Source organism: Astyanax mexicanus, chromosome 21 (genome assembly GCF_023375975.1).
Source record: "Astyanax mexicanus isolate ESR-SI-001 chromosome 21, AstMex3_surface, whole genome shotgun sequence".
NCBI lineage: Eukaryota > Metazoa > Chordata > Actinopteri > Characiformes > Acestrorhamphidae > Astyanax > Astyanax mexicanus.
In genome coordinates, this window is record NC_064428.1 from 28154854 (window position 1) to 28177480 (window position 22627).

The 22627-nt window shown below is 36.3% G+C and overlaps 1 protein-coding gene across 1 annotated transcript; it reads right to left on the reverse strand.

Annotated features, from left to right (window-relative positions):
* Positions 1-604: 604 nt before the first annotated feature.
* Positions 605-18676, reverse strand: pnpla4 (patatin-like phospholipase domain containing 4). Its single transcript, XM_007253148.4, has 7 exons — positions 18591-18676; positions 16446-16635; positions 11376-11470; positions 4443-4578; positions 2972-3037; positions 2181-2333; positions 605-1311 (listed from the first exon to the last, which is right to left on the reverse strand). The coding sequence occupies exons 2-7, from the start codon at positions 16623-16625 to the stop codon at positions 1180-1182; spliced, it is 762 nt and encodes a 253-aa protein (XP_007253210.2). The 5' UTR covers positions 16626-16635; positions 18591-18676; the 3' UTR covers positions 605-1179.
* Positions 18677-22627: the final 3951 nt, after the last annotated feature.

Below are 22627 nucleotides of genomic sequence, written 5' to 3' on the forward strand. Positions count from 1 at the left end.
TTTCCCCCGTAGATGAATCACTTTTTACACTGTTATCCAGACTCAAAGTAGCTCCACACCTCATTGGTAGAATCCGGTGAACTCTGACATCTAAAACGAGGCATTAAGAACTTTAAAAGTGCACAAAAAAGTTTATTAAAACCAATGTTTAAAACCTGTAGCATAAGCTACATCTTCGGGTGCCGCCATCTTAAAGTAAAGTCATGATCAGTAGAGTGAGGAGCATGTAAGGAACCATTCTGTCTTTTTTTTCCTTCACCTTCTCCTCTGTTATTTCGTCTGTTTATTTAGCTGCAGTCGGAGCACAGCACACATCCCATGCTACGGGTTGTAAACAGTGTTTTTTAATAAGCTTCTTCTGCACTTTTAAAGTTATTAATGTCTCGTTTTAAATGTCAGAGCTCTCCAGATTCTACCAATGAAGGGTGGAGCTACTTTGAGCCTGAATAACAGTGTAAAAAGCGATTTATCTGGAGGGGAAAAATATGCCCCATTAAAACCCATTCTAGCCTGTTTGGACAAAACTATATAAAATTGCTGGATCTTAGAAAGCTGCCCGAGAGTGGAGGTGGGCTATTCAACAAAGATTAGTACTCTTTATCATGTTTTACTACACATAAAGTCTATTTCACACTGGAGTTCTCCTTTAAGAACAAAAACAACAGCATTACTTTAACTGCTTAAACTATAAATCTTTTCTTTAAGCATATTGCTTCATGCAATTCAGTTTTTAAGAGTTTTTTTTTTTTTTTTAAGAAATATCAGCATTAGATTAGTTTATATTAATATTAGTGGTGTAAATCACACTTCAGGCCAAATCTGTCTTGGTAAATCGATTACAAAGCATTTGAGTTACGGCAGAACTTTTGGCTAAACCAAATGACCAGAACATCCAGTCAGTTTCCAATATATAAGAAGTGTATATATATATATATATATATATATATATATATATATATAAATAATATTTTATTTTAAAACATTTACACCGGCTTTTTCAATTCAGAATAAATAATAATAATAATAATAATAATAATAATAATAATTTACTGTTTCAATCACAGCCCCTTTAAAACAAAACATGTTCTGATGAACATTTTATAAAATCCTTATTAAAAATGCTTTTTTTCTCAGATGAGTTAAAAACCCTAAAATAAGACACTTCAGGAATAAGGCTTATTACTGAATCCAGCCTTCAGTTCTCAGAAAGCGCAGAGCGTCCTCGTAGCCTTCCTGGTGTATTGCTTGCAGTCTGGACAGCGGCGGAGGAAACAGGGCCTGGTTCAGTCTCACAATATTATCCTTAGAAAACTGTGGGAAAAGAGAATAAAAGAAAAAGCTTGTAGAAATGATTATAGATAACAATAGTGAACCCGGAGTCTAATTACAATTCTAAATACAAGTGTGAAGTACAGTTAATTTCACTGATAATAAACACTTATACTTTTTACGTTTGCGCTGCACAAGAAGGATAAGTGTATGTGAGCCATGTATGGCCAAAAAGAGGTTTTAGAGGATCTAAGATTTGAAGATCAAATCACATTTTATGACAAATTTATGCAGAAAACCATGAAATCCCAAAAATGTTAAATACTTTTTTTCTTTCCACTTTATGTATTAGATTTTTATTTCAGTACTTCATACTGAAGTGTCCCTACTTTGTAAATGTAGCTTTAGAACCTGTTTACACCTGATCACTTAATGTGTCTTGAATATCAGAATTATAACTATATATCATCGTTGTCCAATGAAAAACACTTATCTCCAAAACAGCAACTTTACAGGAGAGAGAAAAAACCTTGTAAACTTTCAATGGAAGTCAATGTAAACAGAATTTATTTCAGGTCATTTTGAAGAGTTTCTATTGGTCCTTTCATCAAGAAATTTTGGCACAGTGTAAGGGACAATTTGTCTGTTCAAATGATGTAGTAAACTAAAAATCGACAAAAATGAAGTAAAGTGTTTTTCATTGGACAGCGACGACATGAATCCCTAGCCCTTTAATCATTGGTCAGTTTCCCCGTAACCACAAGGTCCCTGTTTGCCAGATGTCTTGAGTTGAGTTGTCTATTCTAAACTAGTCTTAGGATTTTTTTTTTATTTATTCCTAATTTAAAAAGTATAGCTAAAATCAAGCTTACTTGAGGCTAAAGGTCTGTTAACAAAAAGGTGGAACTCACTATAATGTTCATATTAGCCAGTCTGAGGTGTAACTTCCTGCGGCCGGCGTGACGCGGGCAGATGTCCTGTGGTCCACTGAACGGGGACACTGTGATGGTACGTCCCACAGGAAGGATTGGAAGACTGTCAGTAAAACCCCCGTCTATCCATTTCTATTAGAGTAAAACATGAAATATGTTCAAAATATGCTTGAAATTATGGTGAGAAAGACAACATATAAAAAGAAAACACTGCGTATAATTATCTCAAAAGGTAACAGTAACTTAAATAGAAATATAAATAAATAAACTGTTCTTGACAATGCAGTATCTGTGCTCTAATAATATTTTCACCATGAATCAAACTCATCTGTAAATGCTGATATAATATTTTCTCTAATGTTATCACTGACCTACAAAAATGTTTCATTATTTTTATCAGCCTATAATAAAATTTGTCCTGCCTAACTTTTTCAAATAAATAGAGATTTGTGTTTTTTATACTCCTTAAAAATAGCCTGTTTTATTTGCTGAAAAATAAAAATGTTCTAAATACGAGTCAGTACTTAAATGTCAGCCAACCTCAGTTATACAGGAAAATCCCCCACCGGCCCCCCCGGTGTCAGTTTTACAGGAGTATTCTGTCAGATAGAGGTACAAGCTGAACTCCTAAAGTGCAGTGCCCATATCCGCTGCCCATACATCTGAGGAATAGCTCAGAATAGGCTGTTCCAGAGCCGTACGCCGTGAATCACACACCCGCACAGCTGGTATTTAGAGCTGAAAGGCTTGAGTACACTCAAACCCATTACCTGGCCTTGGAATTCCACTGGCTTCATTCCAGCATAAACGGGCACGAAGCTGCTGGCCAAAAGGACCTTCAAGAACAATATAAATATGAGGCATATATTAGACTAGGGAAACAAAGAGCTGTGAGGAGGAGGTGTGAGAGTGAATACACAACAACAAGGCAAAGATGAAATGAAAATAATATGAACAATATAGAAATTATATTCTAAAATGTATATTTTTCACACTTTATTTTTCGCACTGGATTATAAGGCACACTACCAATGAACGTCTATTTTCTAGTCTATTTTCATACATAAGGTGCACTGGATTTTAGGGCGGATTATGCGTCACTAGTAAGGAACCCGGGTGTCGCCATGTTTTACTTCTAATTTAGCAGGTTTCACCGCTGGGTGGTGGTGAGCAGGTAACCAAAAGCTAAGCTACGTAAACAAAACTGTATGTTCATCTTCACAGATTTCTCTCGTGAAAAAAACACAAACCATAGGCTTAATATGACTGGTTGTGGTTTGCACTTATTGTTTGCACTATATAAAATATCTTATAGAAACAATGTGTGAGAGAAAGCAGTCTGTTAAGTGTGCATTATATGATTTTGTCAAATAAAACTAATTTTTCAAAAGCCATTTTTCATTTTTGAAAATAAAATTTTATTTTTAAATCTTGTCTCGTCTCGTGATATTAGTGTCTCGTCACACCCCTAGCCGCTAGCGCTAGCCATTGGGAAAATGAAAGGATTTCAAGTGCCTTATAGTACGGAAAATAATGTAATAATTCTATACACTCCTTGTCAGAATAGCTGCAAAGATAGTTGCATCTAGAAGGAAATGGCCGGAAACTACCAGGAAGAATAAATGATTAAAAATTTAGATTGATATAAGCAACTCTTGGTCCTATTTTTTGAGCTAAACAGTCTGTAACACAGATTATACTGTTCTATAAAAGACACGTAATGCTGTGTTTAGAATCAAAATCTGTAAATTTGTCGTTTTCAGTTCTTCATTTTCCTTCTTCGTGGTGTGCTGATGTCTCTCTTTATAAGATACTATCGCTCCCTACTAAGTTTTAATGCTCAGTGTGTACTGAAATATTTGTAAAAACAGAAGGAAATCCAGATTGCTGTGGTATTACTGTAGATCTTTTCTAACACTGCTATGTTTTATGTTTGATGGCTGTGATCATGACGACGACTCTAAGGGTAAAGATTACATTACATTACATTACATTACATTTGGCAGACGCTTTTGTCCAAAGCGACTTACAATAGTCAAGTACAATGTAAAATAAGTTTAAAGGAAAAACATCTTTGGATAGGGATAAAAGGAGGTCAAGGGGAATAATAGGATAGAGGAGTGAAGGAGGGGAAGAAGGAAATGAGGTTAGAAGTAGTTAGTGTGTTAGAGGTGTTAAGAGAGTAAGTGCTCTTTGAAGAGCTCTGTCTTCAGGAGTTTCTTAAAGATGAGATGTAAGTACCTTAATGAGCTCGTCTCTGGAGGTGAAGCTGGACACCATGTTGTTCTTGCCCATCTTGGAGTTGGTTATGGAAATGTGGAGGCGTTCATTGGCTAACAGGTGGGCATTGGCGGGGAGGATGTCTTCGATGCCGTCTCTGGAGTGCAACAGCAAGACAGATGCTCGTTTGTCATCTCTGCATAATTAACAACCTCGGCAGACAAGAAATTTTCCCAAACACCGTCTCATAATTACACAATCTGTTTGGCCGAGTCACTCAGGTAACAACACAGGAGGCGTCGATTTAGCTTGAGAATCACTTTCAACGATTTTTCCTCCAGATGGATGGTGGCGGCTATTCTTTATGAGCAGCGCTTTAAGATAATATGGGGTCACTGTACAGCTGGAATAGCTGGAATAAAGTGAAATGGCTACAGGAAGCCAATTTACAATTATCTCCTTACCAGATGCAAAGCTTACAAGGGTTGCCAGATTGACACACAGTGGCACAGTGGACATTTCAATCTCCATAATGTCCATCTTTTCTACATTAGTGGTAGTACTCAGCTATGGTCAGCAACCTAACTGAAGCCCAGTGATTACCTGTTTAGCAGAAAAATATAAAAAAAAATCTATCTATCTATCTATCTATCTATCTATCTATCTATCTATCTATCTATCTATCTATCTATCTATCTATCTATCTATCTATCTATCTATCTACTGCATGAGATATATCGTCATGGAGTTGTAGAGGTTCCTAATGGTCTCCTGCGACAATTCAGCTAATTTATCATTTATTGTTCCTAGTAACAGTTGCCTTCTTTCAGAATTGCATTGCAATCCCACACTTCTTTCTGGGTGCAACTTGGGTGAAAAAAGTCCAAGAGAGCATAACTGACTTTGTCCACACTCTCTCTCTCTCTCTCTCTCTCTCTCTCTCTCTCTCTCTGTCTCTCTCTCTCTCTCTCTCTCTCCCTCTCTCTCTCTTTTTTCTGGGTGGATAGGATACAGGCCCTCCTGCATCATTTAGCATGACGCAAGCCAGCGCAGACATCTGTTAACAGGTTGTGCAGTTAGTGTTATCCCCTATGCACATTTAGCTGTCTGATGGTGTTGCATTAGTGACATTTTTGGGGAGAAAAAGAAAAAAAAACCTGCAGTTGACAGGTTTTAGACACCTGTGCAAATTAGAATTAAGTAGCTCAGTATCTGGGCAGTGAGTGTTGTGAAACTGTAATATTATAGTAAAACAAATAAAGTGCATACAGAGCGTACTAAATTTACATCACTCTGTTCAATAAAACATCTGCTTAAAACCAAGCTCTTCGCATGGGAGTCTCCTAGTGTTAATTACAGTTATCATCTAACATTAGGGGTTTAGGTGAGCTGCTGATGGAACTGAACACATTTAAAAGTGGCTTTGACTGAGGGGTGCCAGGAGAAACCTGGGTTTGTGCCTTCCATTCCAAACTAGCTCACAAGATCTCATCTACTTCATATAGGGCCGTATTATACACCGATGCTTGTTGCTATCTTACACCCCGTCAACAGTCTATTTTCACGTCTTGCCCTCGGCAATGTTAAAATACCATCAGAATTTAGGAATACATTTATACTGATGGGTGTGGTGGTCTGGAAGTAAGGTGTGTTTAGGTAAATTTCGTGTTGAAAATGAACCTAGACAATTAAGACAACACAGTTTCTCAACAACAATTCTCCCAAATTCCAATTCCAAATAAAAATATTGTCATTTAGAGCTTTTTTTTTGTTGCAGAAAATGAGAAAGGGCTGAAATAACAAAAAAAGATGCAGAGCTTTCAGACCTGAAATAATGCAAGTTCAAGTTTATATTCATAAAGTTTTAAGAGTTCAGAAATCAATATTTGGTGAACTAACCCTGGTTTTAATCACTCTTTTCATGCATCTTGCATCATCTCCTCCACCAGTCTTACACACTGCTTTTGGATAACTTGTGCCTTTACTCCTGGAGCAAAAATTCAAACAGTTTAGTTTGGTTTGATGGCTTGTGATCATCCATCTATCTCTTGATTATATTCCAGAGGTTTTCAATTTGGTAAAATCAAAGAAACTCATCCTTTTTGAGTCGTCTCTTATTTATTTTTCCAGAGCTGTATATGATTTTTTCCCTGTGTTTATATTTCTTCCAAATACCACTGAATCCTCTAAATTACAAAATTGTTAATGAGTGAAAATCTAACCATATTTTGAATATTTATTGCTCTAAATGCAAACAAAAAACTAAATACTGTAAGTTTCTGTTTGAGCTTTCTGATCTTGGACAAACAAATATAAGGAGTATTAGTATATCCAATAAATGTATGAGGAATAGGGCCAAATGGAGATTTATAAGAAACCAGTAGGAAGAAAGCTGCACAGGCGACCAAAAAAACACTCAAAACTATAATAACCATTTAATTACCTTTTTAGAATGATAAGAAATCACTAGTACTATTTCTCAGTATCTAGCCAGCTAGCTTTCCTGTTTCTCGTTCCACCTTCAATGGTAAAGTTCCAGTTCCATTGTGGCAACTGAGGCTGCTGCATTGTTTAAGGTGGAACTGGAAAATTGGAACAAGAAGCTAAACAGTGAATAGCTAGCTTCAGATTCCTGTCACTGAAGAATCAGGAGTGGATAATAAATAATTAATCCACTGTAATTGATACTCTAAGGGTTCTAAGGGCAAGAGTGACACTTAGAATCATGTGGTAAGGGTACAAATGAGAATTGGGACTGGGCCCATCAGTAAGGGCTCGCAGCACGAGGCCACTCTAGAGTTTAAGAACAGCTCAGATATTTTTTTTCCGCTTCTTGAGAAACGGAAAGGCGTGTAATAATATCACAGCACGGATATCTCCTAATATCACGACGGACGGCCATGACACGTTTGAGCACTGGAATGGCACTATCTTGGAAACGTTCAAGGCTGATTCTCGCCGGCCCAGGGACAGCTTTTTCTTCAGCATCTCCTCTTCCTCTGACAGGCCTAATACGGCTTGAGCTGCAGATACACTTGTGGTGCCCCCGAAACAGCAGCGGTGATTCATATTTCATGTGAAGACGAAATGGACACGTTCTGGAGGGTGTGCATCAATTTAGCCCAAGGTCAAGGCAGGCTTGTTCTCCATCTCTTTTGCACTCTCTACCCCTCTCTCTCGTTCTTTCTCTCACTCTCGCTCTTTCTTTCTCTGCCTGTCTCACAAAACAAACACACACACACACAATTATGTTGTAACTGCATAGCGTCAATCCTCCACACCCAAGGACATTTGCCCCTACTAAAACATCAGCCTCAGTTTCTCACTCCTGTTCTTCGACAGAGTCTTACTCACACACACACAAATACACACACACACACACACACCTGCTCGACATTTATCCGCCCTACGGTTCTGGAAAATCCACCGTGCCAAAAAAGCTGGGTAAGGGAAAAAGCGCATAGCCGCAGAAGTGTGAATGTGAGTTTCATTGGGCCGATTAAGTTAATTTACAGGCATATTCATCTGTTTTACGAGCCAGGCTCTGCCAGCAGGGGGGAAAACATGCATAATAATGGATGCACAATAAACGGAAAGCAGCTGACCGCCCGTTTCACCATTAAACTTCAAGGACCCAGAAACGCAAAGGTGTTTGACCAGCCTGGCTTGACTTGGAGCACTATGGTGCATCTACTTTGAGGTCAAGAAGAATTGGGCCACTTCTATTTGTGGTATTAAAATTCATTACATTTCCGATTTACAGCAATTCAAAAGAGAAAAGTTAGAAAAGTCAGATCAGAAACATGCATTTTAGAAAAAAGGAGAATATAAGTAGTGGGATTGAGAAGTAACCAGAGGTGTCAAGTAACAAAGTGCAAATACTATGTTATCTTATAGAAACTTTAATGGGTTTTCTATTTTTAGACATTTTTTTTCTGTTTTCTACTCATTACATTTTTTCCCACAATTATCTGTACCTTCTACTCTTGACATTAAAAAAATATCATGGTTGCTCCTATTTCATTTCAGCTCGTATTCATTCCGGCTTCTCATCATTCAAAAAATAAATAATCCTATTCAGATAAATCTCTCCATCCAGATAGAATTAATCTGAGTGTGTTTGATTGTAAAGAAGTATAAAAAATATACCATTCTGACACCCTATTTCAGGGGTCTGCAATTAAGTTTGGCCGTGGTAAAAAAAAAAAATCTGTTTTGGAAAATGTAGTGTAAAGGGATGTAGTGCTACAGACTAGTAGCTCTCCAGCCCAGAGGGTTGTTGAACCCACTTGTAGAACAGTTGATCTCAAAGTAGGTAAACCCAAGGAGAAAGGAAAAAATAAATAAATAAACACACTGCTCCTCATGAGGGATCAAACTACTGCTGCACCTGCTAGTTAATTGGGATGTGGCCGGAAATAAATGCCCTTATAAGGAGATAAAGAGCCTAAGAATAGGCGGAAAACCGAACACAGGTGGAAACTAAAGTCACGCAAGTGTTCCTTTCTTTAACGAAAACTATGACGAAAAATCTTCACTGACGACCTATTTTTCATGATGAAAACGAGACAAAAATTAAATAAAAAAGAATACTTAAAACGCAAAAACTATGACGAAATTTATTAAACTTTTGTCAAATAATAATACCAGTTTCTGATATTATTTAGCAGTGATTGGAACACAGCCGCTCCACACAGCGTCACTATGACTGGTGTTGTGCCGAAATCAGCATCCCCTCTTACCCCCTTTTCCTGACGGGGTGCTGAATTCGGCACAACACCGGTCATAAGGATGCTGTGTGGAGCGGCTGTGTTCCAATCACTGCTCAATAATATCAGGAACTGGAACTCCTTGATAGCTTCTGTAATGCTGCCAAAGATGAAACCGAAACTTCAAGTGAAGCGTTGGTATTTTGCATCATTGGTCATTTACACAGAGCAAAATATTTTGTCAATATAAGGGTCAGATTAAAAATTAAATAAACATCTGATTTCGTGAGAAAACTGGATTTGGGACACTTTCACCTGCTGTGTAAAATATAAGCTGAAGGATATGCCACTGAGCACTGGGCAGTCCAGACCTAATAATTAGCAAATTCTCCTTATGTCACCCAAGATCAACATATCACTTGAAAACCCAGAGTTATCCCAACTTATTCAGAGATCTTTAAAGTCCTCATTTATTCAAACAACTCTTTGGACTCACCAAGAGGTTGTGTGAGGCCTCGCAATCATCAAAAACTAGACTAAACTGAAATTTGCATGTCTGCACTTAAAGAGTTCTTTGGTGATGCTGAATACCCAATAGGAAGCCACTAGATTTGCCACTAGATAACCACTTAAACATGCACAGTGATAGAGAGAGATACAAAGAGATATAAAGAGGCTGTTCTATAAAACTTCAACAAAAGAAAGAAAAGTAAGAAAAGTATTTTCACAAAATCCCAACAGATCATCCCATTTTCCCAATGTGCTTAATTTAAGACCAAACACAGTGGTATAACTTATGTTAATAAATGTATAATACATATGAGCGAGTGTGTGAAATGGCTACCTGATCAAGTTATTAGTTACTACAGAAAATATACAGCAAAATATAAGGTGCATTATGCGACACTAGTAAGGAAAGAAAAGTACACTAGTAAAGAAAACTGTAATAATAAAAAAAAAGTCAAACGAGCGCTGGATGTTAACACAGATTTCTCTCCTCAAAAAATGTTTGTTTTTTAAAACACAGGTCTCCTAGAGAGGTAGGAAGACTCGTTTTAAATTAAAAGCCCTCTTCAGAGTTTTGTATTTCTGATATCATAAGTTTCATAAAACTCCACTGCTGTGCCTCGAGAGCATACAGTATCAGTCAAAAGTGTGGGCGCACCTCTTCTCATTCTATCTTTTTTTTTTTCTTTTATGATTAACTTTTACATTGAAAATTTAATATTGAAGACTATATTAAAGCTATACTGGAACGCATGCAGAATGAGTAAACAAAAAGTGTTAAACAAAACAGAATATGTTTTATACTTATATATTATATTTTCTACGTTTTAGATCTGCACACTATTTTAATCTCAGAGTCTTCAGAGTCACCTGAAATAGTTTTCTCAGAGTCTTGAAGGAGTTCTTGGAGGTGCTGAACAATAGCTACTGCTTTTCCTTCATGCTGTAAAGCTCCAGCCCATCCCAAATGACCTCAAATCACCATCTCAGTTCATCAGGTTTAGATCAGGGGATTGTAGAGGACAAATACTACAAATAAATTTATTTGTTCGCTACATAATAGCACGTGTCCCTTAATTGGTTTAGGTGTCTTTAATATTAATTGTAGAAAATTAAAAAAAAAGAAAAACATTGAATGAGAAGGTGACATCCAAATTTTGACCTGGTACTGTGTATATTCCTCAGTATAAGGGGATTTTTTTCTGTAAATCTTTTTTTTTTTGTAAATCCTGTTACAAAAGAATGCATTTGTAGGCTTAAAACACTGACCAACTAATTAAAAAACTATCTATTGTAGAATCTATTGTAGAACCATCACATCATATTAAGTTTATATTATGACCCTCCATTAAAAGGAACCTAAAGTGTACCTTCAATGCCATTATTCACCATTTGGCTGATTTATGTAGCAGCTATGGCAGGAGCAGTGTAATCTATACTCAAATTGTTTAATGCTGCTATCATCCACTGCTACGTTTCAGCAGCTTTCAGTGTGAAAATACACTGTTTTACTGTGTACTGTACCTCTGCTACGGGCTCTGAGCTCTAACCCAGAGAGTCCATTCCCGCTCTGTGATTGAAGCTCTGAGTGCTTTCAGAATGTGCTCTGTTTTGATGATCTGGGAATGCTGAATGGGCTTTAGGTTGGGTTCAGTCAACTTTTCCCATATTATTTTACCTCTTACCAAAAATCTGTACAATCACCACCATCTGCTGTCATCACACATTCTCACTTTACCTGAGCTCCAGCATGAAGTCGTATCCTGGGGTCACCGCACCAAACGTCTGTCTTCTGACGTTACTAGCAAACCTGTAGGTGAACTCTTTACAGTGCTGCAGAAGAACAGAAGACAGAGGGGAACAGTTAGCATGTTTAGGACAAAAAGTGTGCCAATTATTTACCATATTTTATGAACAATAAGGCGCACCGTTTTATAAGGTGAATTTTAAGTGGCACTAGAAAGAAGGTTGTCTTTCAAAGTCAAATGAGTGCTGGATGTAAATCTACAGTATCCCTCCTGAAAACTGTTTATTTGGGTAAGTAAAGTGCTTTCAATTTATTTCCAGTAAGCTTAGATTTACTAGCGATTTACTAACGTCTCTCAATAGCGCTACACTGAGGAACCCAGGGCGCTATCAGCTAGCGGTTCTTCCCATGTAGCTTGTTTTAACACAGTAAACACACAGACTACAGTCCAATATAATCACCTCTGAACGGTGAAAAAGCTAGTGCTGCGGTTAGTGGCTAATGCTAATACTGCTGCAGCCTCGGTGCTGGAGAAACTTCACTGAAACTCTTTTAAAAAGCTGTCATTCAAAAAATTCTAAATATCTTATCTGTGTTTTATGTCTTGCTACTTATTTTAATATGTTACTTAAGTGATTTCTTTTACCTGTGTTTTAGTTGTATGTATTAAGTGATTTCTTTTACCTGTGTTTTAGTTGTATATATTAAGTGATTTATTTACCTGTGTTTTAGTTGTATATATTAAGTGATTTATTTACCTGTGTTTTAGTTGTATGTATTAAGTGATTTATTTACCTGTGTTTTAGTTGTATATATTAAGTGATTTATTTACCTGTGTTTTAGTTGTATATATTAAGTGATTTATTTACCTGTGTTTTAGTTGTATGTATTAAGTGATTTATTTTACCTGTGTTTTAGTTGTATGTATTAAGTGATTTATTTACCTGTGTTTTAGTTGTATGTATTAAGTGATTTATTTACCTGTGTTTTAGTTGTGTGTATGAAGTGATTTCTTTTACCTGTGTTTTAGTTGTATGTATTAAGTGATTTCTTTTACCTGTATTTTAGTTGTATGTATGAAGTGATTTCTTTTACCTGTGTTTTAGTTGTATGTATGAAGTGATTTCTTTTACCTGTGTTTTAGTTGTATGTATGAAGTGATTTCTTTTACCTGTGTTTTAGTTGTATGTATTAAGTGATTTATTTACCTGTGTTTTAGTTGTATGTATTAAGTGATTTATTTACCTGTGTTTTAGTTGTGTGTATGAAGTGATTTCTTTTACCTGTGTTTTAGTTGTATGTATTAAGTGATTTCTTTTACCTGTGTTTTAGTTGTATGTATTAAGTGATTTCTTTTACCTGTGTTTTAGTTGTATGTATTAAGTGATTTATTTACCTGTGTTTTAGTTGTATGTATTAAGTGATTTATTCACCTGTGTTTTAGTTGTATGTATTAAGTGATTTATTTACCTGTGTTTTAGTTGTGTGTATGAAGTGATTTCTTTTACCTGTGTTTTAGTTGTATGTATTAAGTGATTTCTTTTACCTGTGTTTTAGTTGTATATATTAAGTGATTTATTTACCTGTGTTTTAGTTGTATATATTAAGTGATTTATTTACCTGTGTTTTAGTTGTATGTATTAAGTGATTTATTTTACCTGTGTTTTAGTTGTATGTATTAAGTGATTTATTTACCTGTGTTTTAGTTGTGTGTATGAAGTGATTTCTTTTACCTGTGTTTTAGTTGTATGTATTAAGTGATTTATTTACCTGTGTTTTAGTTGTATGTATTAAGTGATTTATTTACCTGTGTTTTAGTTGTATGTATTAAGTGATTTATTTACCTGTGTTTTAGTTGTGTGTATGAAGTGATTTCTTTTACCTGTGTTTTAGTTGTATATATTAAGTGATTTATTTTACCTGTGTTTTAGTTGTATATATTAAGTGATTTATTTACCTGTGTTTTAGTTGTGTGTATTAAGTGATTTATTTACCTGTGTTTTAGTTGTATGTATTAAGTGATTTATTTACCTGTGTTTTAGTTGTGTGTATGAAGTGATTTCTTTTACCTGTGTTTTAGTTGTATGTATTAAGTGATTTATTTTACCTGTGTTTTAGTTGTATGTATTAAGTGATTTCTTTTACCTGTGTTTTGATTTAGTATGTATTCACGTGTAGTCATTCGACGTTTTTATGTACAGCACTTTGGTTAGTGAAGGCTGTGTAAATAACGCTTCACTTCATTTGCAACGACATGTTATGGCAAACCTTTTTACCTTATTCTGACTTATTTGTTCAAAGATTACAGCTTAATGTAAACATGTCAAAATGTAAGTATTTTTGATATCTGTAATTAGTATCTTTAGAATGTTACATAAACCTCTATAAATCAGTACATACAGACGATAAAATTAAACACAGATCATGTTAAAAGACAAGTACTCAACATTTATAGGAAAATAAGGCCTTTAACTTGAACTGATGCAGCAATTTTTATATTTTTGCCATTTGTTTATTAATATTTGTACATTGCTTCTTTAAATAAAAAGTGCCTTTATTTTAATAAAATAGCTTAATGTAATATGTAGACACTGTTCTTATAATTTATTTAAGAACCTAAAAGGACTGCAGAAACTTTATATTTTAAATGTATATGTTATATGTATTTTTTGTGGTGTAACAAAAACAACAGCATTTTTTTTGCATTTGCAATTAAATGAATACATTTCAGCTCTGAGTTCATTTGGAACGTGGCACACTAAAAGGGCACTCAACCAGAAAAGAGGTCACGTATATGTCAGTCCTAAAGCAGAGTAAATAAGAACATCCAATTTAACTGTAATGGACGAAGAGAGGTTGGAGCTGGTCATGTACATATGAATGATGACGCAAACAAATGTAATAAGCGAGCCTCGAGAAAAAATAAATTAATGTAGGAAGGGGCCTTTTGAAATAATATTAACTCATAATGGAATATAATATAGGCTTAATAATAGGGACCAAAGGGCACCTGCGTCAGCATCTGCTGACTGACTTATGAATGTATGGATTCGTATGGAACGGATGCACTATTATGAACATATGGATTCTGTGGGTCAAAGGGTTTTCTATTCTTTTGAGAAAAGAGCAGGAAAAATCAGCCAAATTACTCTCCACAGCAATCAAATGTACATTTGCTTTGCAACACACAGAGGATAGGCTGAAAATTGCTGGTGTACTCCGTTTTTTATTTTTTTTTAAATGTAGGGCTTTGATCCCAGAAGGACTACAAGACGCCAATCTTCTACTTCTCTCCTGAACAGGTAGTTAAGCTATTTCAGCCAAATCATTTATCACAACCACTAGGTTAGCTTTTTAATTAATTAACACATTCGTTACACAAGTGTTCGCATTCATGTCAGTGGTCTGTTTGGATAAGAAAACAGGATAAGAAAGGATAAGAAAACCGAGATTATTGAGTTTTGAGCTAGCCTTAGCTTAGCTAGGTAAGTAAGGTTAGTTAAAGTGATCTGGACTATGCTGGCTAACACAGTCAAGCTACATATGCATATGCTAAAATTAACTGCAATCAGTCACAGCAGAGGAGAAGCATATGGCATCACATCAATGTCAAACGTCGGGGGTGCAAAAATACCAGGTAAAAATTTTACAAATTAACCTGTGTGTTTTAACATTTTGTATGTGTAAATTTACTTCTCACAAGCACAAATGTGAAACTCGCGAGCAAAAAAAAAAAGGAAATAGAGTGCGCTGAAAAAAATATCGCTCTTTATTTGTTTTATTTTTCATCTCAAATTAACACTTGTTAACTTTGCGCTATGCGAATTATTTTTGTCTGCTGTTTTTGCTTGAGTGAACTCACATGCAGAAATTGGTGGTTTTGCCAGTTTGGGGGCGGGGTCAGGGTCGCCTCCCTCAGCGAATGCCATTGGCTGATATCTCCAGGGTTTTTGACAGGCCTCCTACTACCAACAGCCGGAGGAGGGCGAAGAAAGGAGGACAGCAGGAGAGTTAGCTAGTTAGCTAGGCTAAAATCCAAACAACCGGCTATGCGGCGTTGTTTGCCCGTGTTCAGAGCCTGGAGCGACAGCTACTCCGGCGCTGTTTGCCTGGGTTCAGCTCCATGGAATGAGCCTCCAGAGAGATGGTAACTCAAGGAAAAGTTGGTTGTTTGGATTTTAGCATAGCTAGCTAGCTAACTCTCCTGCTGTCCTTCTTTTCTCGCCCTCCTCCGGCTTGGCGACTGTGGAGGGGTGGGCAGGACAGCCAACTCTATCTGGTGTTGTGAAATTTTTGTGTTCGACTGCTGTAACTAGTGCTGGCCGATTTTCACGATTAATTCGAATGACAGTTTTAATGCAAGTTTCAAAATGATAATTACAATTTTTCATCTTTACATAGACATTTTTTTTATCTAAAATATGTGAAAACACTACTAATTTCTTAAGTGTTTGTTCGTCGTACCCTGGTTACCGGTGCCTCCTACAGACAAGCTTGCGCATATTTTCTAAACAAAGCAACAAGCCAAACACTCCAAACGCAGCCAAACAAAGCCACACGTACCGAGCCAGTAGCGAAAAACAGTGAAAATATTACTTACTATTATACACACACACACACACACACACATTTTTCTCACTATTTATAATGGTATGGTCTGCACTTGAACCACAAAGGAGAGATTTAAGTGAAACCAAAATAAAGGTAAACTCAGTTTTTAACCATTTCTTTGTCATCTGTTAATTGAATTTTAGTAGGAGGGAAAAAAAAAAGAATCGAAATCGAATAAATAAATCGGGTTTTTTTTGTAACAAAATTGCCCAGCTCTCTTTCCCTACTGATTGCTCCTTTACATATTTTTGCTATTGCTAAACCTAACTGCAATAATAGGTTAACATATAGAACACTGCCATTCAGAACATTACTTTCATTAAAAAATAGAAAACAGCAAAAAATAAAACAAAATTTGCTGAAAAATAAAATGGACAACATAGGGCACTATACACTGTAAACATGGCACATTTGCCACTGGTATAGTTCATGGCCTCCTGCAAATCTCACCTCCAGCTTCTCAGGGGCCGTGACGACTACAGTGGCGACCAAAGCTCCGGCTGAAGCCCCTGCACACGCTCTCAGAGAGGCCAGCAGCCTGTCTCCGTGTCTCAGGAGCGCTCCCACAGCTCCGAGCTGGTAGATTCCCATAAAGCCACAGGCAGCAAACGACAAGTTCACCGCTGTCATTGCTGGAACCCTGCAGAAGTAGTGCAATTACAGATTAGTCTTGGTCCTTACGGTAGACCCAAGGGCCAGGGATGTGAGTGACAAAATGATTGATTTTTCCTACTAAAAAAGTGCTTACAGTTTAACCTGGGCTAGTTCAGAGACCCTCCCTAACAAAAGCATGATTCAGTCGGAATAATGTCACATTGAAAGCAGCACATTTAGCCCGTTTTCAGACTTTCTGGAACTTCTGTCCTTGAGTACCTAAGCACTTCAGCGCCGCAACTTTTCTACTTTCCAAGAAACCCCTAAATCAGCTTGATAGCAAACTACCCACTAAGCCCTTTCAATTAAGTGAATCAGAGTTGAGAAACACTAAATTGTGCAGTGCAAACTGGGAAATAAAGCTTAATGTGGCCAGTATTGACCTACACAGCCCCTGTATGGAGGTTAACGGTGCTGTCTTTTCTGAGTTTGGGACAGACCTTTTAATAGAAACTCTGCTCACTTTAAAGTAACCCTGCAACAACTAATCAGGGACATCGATAGCACGGATAACAGGAACGTTTGCAGAGGGAATTCTTTATTGATCAGTTAAGTTGCTGCAAAGCTAGCAATGTCACTTCACTGATAAAGGAGAAGCATCTGAAAGAGAGCTAAATGTGTGGAGTCATTTCTGAGGAAACTGATGTACCACAGAAGTGTGCTACAATGGGTGAATATGACCACTTTACATACATGGCAGCAGTAAATAGGAGACGTTTACTCTCCTCACAAACTGTCTGTTTTGACGAAAGATAGAAGCTGTACAGGGCTATGATAGTAACAGTAGCTGAGCCAACGAAGCCCTTGCTATGTTTTTTTTTTTACCAAAAGACTACTAAAAGAATAACATTGCTGAAGTAAATGTCAGGAAAAAAAAACTGCACAGCTAAGGTAAATGTATTATTAAAATTGCACAGATGAGATATATTTTTGACTAAAATTGTACAGCCAAGACACATTTCAAGGATTCAAGGAGATTTTATTGTCATTCGCATCTTATGTGGTACATGAGGTGGAACGAAATTGTGATCTCACGATACAGTTTACATTTCTGACTAAAATTGCACAGCTGAGGTGAATTCACGATTAAAATTGCACAGATGAGATGAATCTGACTAAAATTGCACAGATGTGGTAAATGTATGATTAACTTACAATTGCACAGATATGATAAATTTATAATTAAAATTGAACAGCTGTGGTAGTGCTGGTATTTTCATAACGTAATAATAACTTTTAATATCTCTCCTGCTGGACTTTTTACATTGTTCCTATTTATTTATTTCCCTTATTTGTGTGTGTTGTACTGATGCAGCTGGAATCTTAATTTCCCTGAGGGAACAATCCCAAAGGAGTCAATATTGATTTCTGAACTCTTAAAACTTTATTAATATGAACTTGTTTTCTTTTTTTTTTTTTTTTTTTGGGATCTGAAAGATCTGCATTTTTTTTTTGTTATTTTAGCCATTTCTTATTTTCTGCAGATAAATGCTTTAAATGACAATATTTTTATTTGGAATTTGGGAGAAATGTTGTCTGTAGTTTATAGAATAAAATATCAATGTTTATTGTACTCAAATATAAACCTAAAAATAGCTAATTTAGAGAAACTGATTCAGAAATTCTGAAGTGGTCAACTGAGGCGAGCAGCACTGTGTGTGTGTGTGTGTGTGTGTGTGTGTGTGTCAGTAGAAGGTCAGTATCTGATCTCTGGATGAATGTAAGGAAGGGCAGGTGAGCTGCAGTGTGTGTGTGTGTGTGTGTGTGTGTGTCAGTGTCAGTAAAAGGGCAGGTGAGCTGCAGTGTGTGTGTGTGTGTGATAAAGATGTCAGTGGGTTTAGGTTTAGTTTTTACAGTCAGTTGAGTATAAAGTTAATTTTATCTTTTAAACGTATCCAGTGTAAAAATGACAGTAATTCACTGTTAAACCGCCGCACTAACCTGTTTTAACCTTCATTTACACACTCACACACCCAGCGCTGCGGACTACACCAAAACAACCGCACGAGGACAAGAACCCACTTCCTCTATTACAGCTACCTTTCATAATAAAAGTCCTCAAATTAAACCCCCAAACAGAGGCTGCGTCCAGAAACTCCTGCTCCTGCTGCTCCTCTCCTGTCCCACAGACAGCTGATCCCTTTTAATCCTCCTGTCTGGAACAGCAATGGTGTTCTGTCGAATTGTGCTACCCAGTCAAACCGTGCTATTCTAGTGTGTATTTAACTGTACAAACACAAAAGAAGCACAATATTAGAGTATGTTTCCAGTAGAAGTCCCAATAGATGTAGGTTAGTATATTTGGAAAGCATAAATCACTGTATCATATTAAAGTTATGACAAATAGAGGAAATCAAAAATTGCTTTTGAATTTTTTTCTAATAATAATAATATTGTGTCAATTAATATGAATTTCCATTTACACTCTTGTACACACAAAAACAGATGTATAATATATATATATATATATATATATATATATATATATATATATATATATATATATATATATTAAAAACTATAGGTCAGTGCATGCGCTGTGCCTTTAGGAAGCACTTATCAATGGGAAACATAACACGACGGATCACCGGTGCACGGTTAAATATCCAAAAGATATAATGAAAAAAAAAAAAATAACAAGCAATGTAAATAATTTATTACTAAATTACTATTAATTTATTACACTAATTTATTAGTGCAAAACTTTTTTTTTAATGCTTTACTATTACTTTTGAAAGACCAACATTCAAAACAACAGTTTTACATAAGATTGAAACATAACATTGCAATTGTATTTTAGTTTTTGTTTTTGCCGGGGTGAATGCAAATATGTGAAGTGAACCATTTTCATATTATATTTTGAGTAAACGAATTAAGAAAAGCAGAAAAAGTTTCATACTGAGTATAAAATGCTTTTAACTATGTTTTCTAGATCTTCAAACTTTAAAACAGGTCAATTTGACCATGACAGGACCACCTAGCAACACCTGAGGAACCACCTACGGAACACATAGCAACACTGGAGCAACCATCCTGAACACCTTAGCAACCACCTAGCAACCACTTAGCAATGCCATGGCAACCACCTTGGTCACCTTAGCAACCACCTTTCAACTACTGCGCAACACCACAAGAACCAGTTAGCAACGCCTAAACAAATCTTACATTTTTTTTTTTTCATTATGTCAAAATTTTCAAAGCAAAATATTTCCACTATAAAAGCTAAAAATGTTTGTCAACCCACTGGAATTTTATTTTTGTGTGACTTTTTTGTAAATTCCAGGGATATGTATATATTATACACATATGTGTGTGTGTGCTTATTTATTAATCTAGTGAATAATCACTGTTTTGGTCAAAGCATATAAAAACAACAACATTAACAACAACAGTGTCTCTCAGGGGTTTTAAAAGCAAATCTATTACTGTACATCCTCTGTGTCATTATTACCACTCAATTTATCTGTCGAACGGAGCATGTCTTTTTCTCTCATTATCGTTCTTCCAGACGACCCAGAATACAGTATATTTAATGTGTGAATGTCTGATCTGAGTTACAGAGCGTTCGGTGCCAGTGGCTATTCAATAACAGGCCGTTCACAGGAGACCCGTCTGAGGAAAGTACGCTTAAAAACATGCCAAGTGCCGAAACTTCAAGCTCAATAGACCACGTCCTGAAGCGAACAGCTCTTCCTCACCATCAATCCAAACGTCTTCTCTAAATTACCCCTGTGTCACTCTCGGGCATGCAATAAACAGACGTATTACTGCAACGCTCAGCCCAGGCCCACGACACCACGACAACTCATCCGTTATTAAGAAGCATGGAGCCACTAAAGAGCCATTAGCCTGTTGAGGTTTGGACCTAATTGTTCTGGCCTTGACTGGACTGAGGTTTAATCGCTCAGCATCATCGTCCACGTAGAAGGTAAGGATGGCCCTGGAGAACAGATGGAGGAAGATTCATTGGATGTCCTCACTTAGATCAGCAGTCTTCACTATAGAGATCTGAAGATCGGAAGACAGCTAACATATAGTATTACATAACTTCCCTAGAGCTGCTTTTTAAATCACTACCTGTTACAGAAAGAATGGCCTGTCAGCCATACTGTACACTGTAAATGACAGATGTGCGTTTTCTCAGGGTGTGACAAAACATCAAAATCTCAATGTATTGTACGATATATCAACACGTGGCATCAAATATGCATATTTTTATTCAATATAGGCTCTTTGAGGTTTCTAAGTCTCGCCCCCATTTGATTAACTAAAGTGACTGCTTCGTTGCTCCACATGTTGGCGCTATAATCAACTGAATATGGAAAAAAACAGAGCTGAAGACTATTCGTTGTCAAATTCTGTGAAACTCTTTGACACCATTAAATCCATAACTTCTGGTATTTGCTCATTTAAGAGTTTATTTTATCACAGGTGTAGTAACAGATACTGTAAAGTATTGTAGAGAATAGCCTATATATATATATATATATATATATATATATATATATATATATATATATATATATATATATACATATATACACTGAAACAAGAGCATTGAATTCTGTTTTTTAATTATTTCAGTCTTATTGAATATTTTACTAGGTCATCTAGGTGTGCAGTTAGAAGGAATGTTGAACAGATAGTAGCTGGTTGGCCAATTTAACCAATTTTATCAAAGCTTCTGTTTGCTTTTAGAAACAAAACACAATGGCTAGTGGGTGGGGTGTACAGCATCTACATTATGGGGTTTAAATATATCATGAAAATCTGTTGTTTCTAAGGTAAAATTACCGGTTTGTATATGGATGTGTAAAACTGATTTTTTTCTGCTCCAACATAAGATAACATAAAATGTATGTCTGGCACCTTTAATAAACAATATTATTTTACTATATTGGACCTAAATGTAGTCTGTGTTTTTTTTCTAACTGATTTTAAATTGTTATTCTGGGTTTGAGAGTTATTTCGATTTTTTTATTCTGTTTTTATTCATTGCCCAATGGAACTAAAAGTTATATTCAACAGTGCTACTTTTCAGAGATGCACGGAGTAGCTGGTGTATCACAGACGGCAAATCTATTTTGCTGAAAATTCAACTGTGCAGATAAGATACTTCACTCTGTTCCCCTCACATTTCAATTCCAGAGGTAAACCATCAACCTGCACTGATATTTTCCCTCATTTTCTTTTTCTTTTGTTGTGATGTGGTTTCATTTCATTTATTTTGGTGGGGGATTTTTGCTCAGGGGCGACTGTAATGAAGTCATCCACTGCTTGCTGATACGGAGTTAATAAGGACGGAGGCATAAAGGAGTAAAGCTTCTCGCAGAAAAATGACGAGAGCGACAGAAAGAGAAAGAAAATGAGTCTGGTTCTGACTGCGTCTACTCCGTACTTTTTTTCCCCCTCTGTATTCGTCGCTAAGCTTAATCGCAGCTAATTAAACTTCCTCAGCGCTGTCACCTATCGAGAGGAGGATTTATTCTTCGTCAGAACACAGCGGGGAGGGAAGCAAAGTGTCATTTTTACATAGATGATGGTAAAAGCAAAGGCAGGGCAAGGTCATGCGCTTGTGCAAATTGGCACCAAGGATCAAATGATTCTTTTAGATAGATTTTCGTATTTGAACTTGACCGTCATTGAATCTCAAACTGAAGCTGAAGATACTAAAGACGAACTGAAGATCTTCGGATCATAGTAGCAGCATTTTAGTCCGCTGGACCACTTAGAGACCCCTAAACAGTTTATAAGTATTTGCTGCAATTGATTCATTTTTTCCCTGATTTTCTAAATAGTTCGATAAATATGCTCTATTATTGAAATGTCCTTAAAGATTGTGATAGAATATTTTTTGACCAAACCATTAGCTATGGTTAGCAAGCCTTACCGAAGCTCATTGATTACCTGTTTAGGAGAAAAATAGCCAGCTTGCATTGTTTGCGTACTGTTGTGTTCTACACCTGGCAAACAGGGGT